This window comes from Poecilia formosa, unplaced genomic scaffold (assembly GCF_000485575.1).
Source record: "Poecilia formosa unplaced genomic scaffold, Poecilia_formosa-5.1.2 Scaffold348, whole genome shotgun sequence".
Taxonomy (NCBI): Eukaryota; Metazoa; Chordata; class Actinopteri; order Cyprinodontiformes; family Poeciliidae; genus Poecilia; species Poecilia formosa.
Window position 1 is genome coordinate 322,400 of NW_006800287.1, and position 4,495 is coordinate 326,894.

At 37.6% G+C, this 4,495-nt stretch overlaps 1 protein-coding gene across 4 annotated transcripts in view; it reads right to left on the minus strand.

Moving 5' to 3' along the window:
• casp7 (caspase 7, apoptosis-related cysteine peptidase) overlaps nt 1–4,495 on the minus strand; it is a 12,515-nt gene that overhangs the window by 5,405 nt on the left and 2,615 nt on the right. Inside the window, exons 1-5 of one of the 4 annotated variants that reach the window (XM_016661888.1) lie at nt 4,357–4,374; nt 2,697–2,848; nt 2,464–2,592; nt 1,113–1,288; nt 67–205 (exon numbers count right to left, since the gene is read on the minus strand). In XM_016661888.1, coding sequence (XP_016517374.1) covers nt 67–205; nt 1,113–1,288; nt 2,464–2,592; nt 2,697–2,760 — 508 coding nt within the window. In that variant the 5' untranslated portion in view covers nt 2,761–2,848; nt 4,357–4,374. Of the gene's footprint in view, nt 1–66; nt 206–1,112; nt 1,289–2,463; nt 2,593–2,696; nt 2,849–3,132; nt 3,519–3,583; nt 4,069–4,356; nt 4,375–4,495 lie in introns of those variants that run through there. The other 3 variants (XM_007574290.2, XM_016661887.1, XM_007574289.2) reach the window with 3 other exon arrangements.

Sequence of the window (4,495 nt, forward strand, 5' to 3'; positions counted from 1 at the left end):
GGAATCGTTTCAGCCCTAAAATTTACATTATATTGACATGATTTGACACTTAAAAGCATGGCTTACCTGGCACAGTGGAGTATGCAAACAGAAAATCTGCCTCAACAGGGATTTTATGTCTTGGATTAGCATCGGTCTCCAGGGTGTCGTTTGGTGGACCTGAATCTGTCTGGATACCTTCATCAAATTCAGAACCTCGACAAGCCTGTAAAAGTACAGAAATACATACGTTTCAAGGACAATTCAAGGATTTTCACGGATTTTTTAGGTAAACTAGCAAACCTTAACCTTTGGAAATAAAAACAAAACAAATTAACCAGAGATCACACTATTATATGATTCTATTCTATATTATTGATGTTATTAACTTCATTGATCTTAGAACAAAACACAAATTTAACCCCCGAAAAAAATATATTTCAGTTACTTTAACATATAAAATATAGTAGAGTTTCTGCAGGTTTCACCAACTCAAATTTAAGACTTTTTAAGGCCATTAGTAATGGATTTTAAGACCTTTATCACTACAGAAATGTACAAAAATAAATAAATTGTGTGGATTGGCAACAGAAGTGAGCCAATGGTTAAGACAAACATCGTCTAGCAAACTGGCGATACATTTTCAATTACCCATGACAGATGTAAAAAAATAAAAATAAAAAAAAGGTAGCTACCCACTAGCAAGAGTATATTAGCAGCTATTTAGCTGCCTGTGAGAAACTACACAGAATATATTAGATTAAATAGTCCATCCACAACAAAATTTAAGGCCTATTTAAGACCAACTTATAGATTTAAGACATTTTAAGGCCTTAATTTTAGATACATGAATTTAAGATGTTTTAAGACTTTTTAAGGATGCATGGGCACCCTTTATTTCAATAACTGATTGATTAGGAATAAGTATTCCTTACATTAAACAAATCAGTTTGTATTAATGTAAAGTCAATGCTTCATTACATGATTTTGAGGAAGGAGTTTTTTCTCCTAAAAGTTTATTACAACTTTCTTACTAAATTGCAGTTTGAATATCAAGCATTTTCCAAACACCTTTTAGAAATTTAAGCATTTTCAAGGATTTAGAGCAATTGCATGAACTCTAAGTGTCATACCTGGATGAAGAAAAGTTTTGGCTTCCCGACTAAGCTTTTGCACTTGTCCCCCCTGAACAGCGAGGTGATGGTCTTGATGGGCATGGCTGCATCTGTGCCGTAGATCATGCCTTCCTCACCGTGACTCAGCAAAATGCAAGCGAAACACGAGCTGTCGCTGTGGTCTTCCTCTGAGGCTGACCAACAAAATACACCAAAAAAAAAAGAAATGTTAGCTCATCTAATTCCAGAAAACAGCAAATTTCACAGGCCTCTCTAGTAATCACCACTAAATATATCTAAAAATCTAAACTTCACATCACTCAGCCATCTATAACCAAAGTTCATACATTAAGTTTACAAACATTTAACGTATAAATTACAATGTAGCAAAATGTTATGTTTTGAAATGTCTCTTTAACACCTTTACGCCTGACTGGTGCCAGAAAGTTGCAAAAAAAATTCTAAAGCATTTTCTCGCTAACCTTTGTGGTATTTAGCAAATAGCAGTAATTGTGTAATTGTAACCGGGATGAAACAAGAGAAATTTTGTCTGATTTAACGTCAGACAGTGAAAAAAAAATATCACAGGGGTTTGTACACTTTTCAAAAAGTAAAATTCAAGCACTTTTCAAGAATTTTCAAGGTAAGTTTGCCAACTTTTTTTATCACCTCACTTTGGAGATAAAATAAAAACAAGTTAAAGAAGGCAGTTTCAATTAAATGTTTTATGACATCATTCCTAATAATATTTTGTGATTGTATTCAACATTCTACATTAGGGACAAGTTAAACTAAAACATAAAAGTTTATGTTTTGAAATGTCTCTCTTACGCCAAGAAAGAAATTTTACAAGATAAAATCTCAAAAAAGATTTCTAACCAAGTTAGCTGGACTTTATCAAATGTAAATAATTTAGGAAATTCCAACTGATTTAAAAGAGGAGAAGTTTGGTCAGATTTAACTTCATACAGTGTGAAAAAAAATTATTTTTATTATCTTTAAATATCTAGTTCCACCTGTAAATAACTTTCTCTAAATTTAGGCTTTTAATCAAACGTTAGATTTCACTTTATTACAAAACTGCACAGTTTGAACATCATGCACTTTCCAAGAATTTATGCAGAAATCAAGCATTTCCAAACCTTGAAAACGCCTAACTGAAATTCAAGCATTTTCAAGGATTTCAAGCACTCGTGCAAACCCTGTATAACACAACTGTTATTGACGCTTTTTATAGTAACACCTGACTTCAAGAGAATTAAACGTATACATTTTTACATCCAATACAGACAAAAAAGGTCGTAATAGAAATAAAACGAATAAAGTATAAACATATGGCATTAAAAGGAGATGGAGAGGAACTGCTGACCTTGTTTGAGAAGATTCTCCATCTTCTCGCATGTCTGGTCGTTATGAATGACGACTTCAAAGCCCAGGCTCCTGAAGCACTTAAACAGCTCACCTGCGTCCCGGTCCGTCCCATTGCGAACATTCATCCCTGTTCGTAACAAAATATTAAAATAACGCAACCAAACCAAACTAGAAAATAAAAAAACAAGAAAACTAGAGTGTAAGGTATTCTGAAAACCGTGTGTGCCATACCCGTGTTTTCATCAAAGTTTTTGTTGTTGATGATGATGCACTTCCCCACTCGCCGGTAGCTCATCTTATACTGGAATGTTGGGACACGAATTCTGGAATGGCTTTCAGAAGAGTTGTCCTGCTCCCGCGTCTGGCCATCCTTATTTTTTTTGCTAGCAGAAAGAAAAATTACATTTAGAGGATTAATTTAACTGACAATGAAGGCTACAACAAAGGCAAATAATGTAGAAAGTTTAAATTTAAATTTCTGCAGCTTCAGTTCTTACCATATTATGTAATATCTTGCAAATATAGAAAATATCCCTGGATCACTGAACATTTTTTAGGTCAAAAATGTTCTCAACCAACACCTAAGATGTCCAAAGCAGCTAGCATGCATGACACAGTAGACAACCTGAACCACTGACTAGAAAAAACCCAACACATACATACATACGTTTTCAAATAAGGTATAAACGTCAAGGCCAAATTTGGTCACAGTAATCCACAGTCGGGCTGAAGAAGAAACTAGAACATTTTTGCAAAGATCATCTATGCAGAGTGAGTAGGAGGAAATGATCCAGCAGAGGTAATTCTGACAGTCCAATGATATTTTCATTCTTTCAAAGATCCATCCAGACAGCCGGGCCAACAGTGGCCCCATTGGGAAGCCAAACCATCTAGAAGAGCCGAGTCATCGGGTCGCTCAAGCACTAGAACAATACTGTACACCGCAATACCTCTTGTGCACTCGCAGGCAGCGCAGCCATTTTCAAATAAGCATGTGATCTAGAACATTTGAAGCCCCCCGCCCAGCTCCAAAGTGCCAACATGCGGTGCCAAACAATAGCATGAGGGTGGGCAAAGAGCTGGATCGCTGTTCCACTGTGGAGAGAAACCCGTCTTACCTGGGTTCGTCATTAAGCACCACTCCGCTCTGCATCTGAAACGCCTTGATTCTGTCTCGTTTCTCCACACCCGGAAGGACAAGGTTTTTTTTTTTTTGGTGTGTGCTAGGAAGCTAACATGCTCTCTGTAGAGTTTGGAGTCCAGACTGGGTCCGCGAGTGGCTGAGGACTGGGGCAGCGCGCTGTGAGCCCCCTGAGTCAGCAGCCTCCCCATCGCACCAGCGTTTTCTAAAGGCCTATTCATGCTCCGGCCCTGAGCCTCACCCCCTGCTGAGGTCAGACAGGTCATCAACGTCCTCAGCTGCAGACGGACAAAAGATCCACCCATACAGTACCGGGTGTACAGTTTGACTTTTCAATAAATCTAAGAGGAGTAGCCATGAGAAAACTGAAGATTACACAGCTGAGAGGAAATATCAACAAGGGGATTAAACCTGTCATAACAATAATGCCCATAAAGAGTCATTTACGCAACATATGACACGCTAAATCACACGTGTCAAACTAGAGGCCCGTGGGCCAAATCCGGCCCGCCATAGCTTTTTATGTGGCCCTCTAAATTCTAGACTAAACACATAAATATTATGTTTTCAATCAAACCAATGCAGTTTTTAACCTTTTACTGCCAAATTATATCAACCAATGCCTCCAGTTTCTTGATAATAATTGTGGAAACTCACACAAAATCAAGAAATTCCCTCACTTTTTTGTGCTAATACATAATTGGGAGTTTATTGCAGATTTTTCTCAAAAATTGTCAAAAACTTTCTTACTTGTAGTAAATAGCTGCCTCAGCCTTAATTTATGTCAGATTATAATCCAGGATCTATACAGCAGAGATTCCCAAACTGTGGGGCGCGCCCCCTAGGGGGGGCGCCATGTCATTGCAGGGGGGGAGCAGGAAGCCGTCTG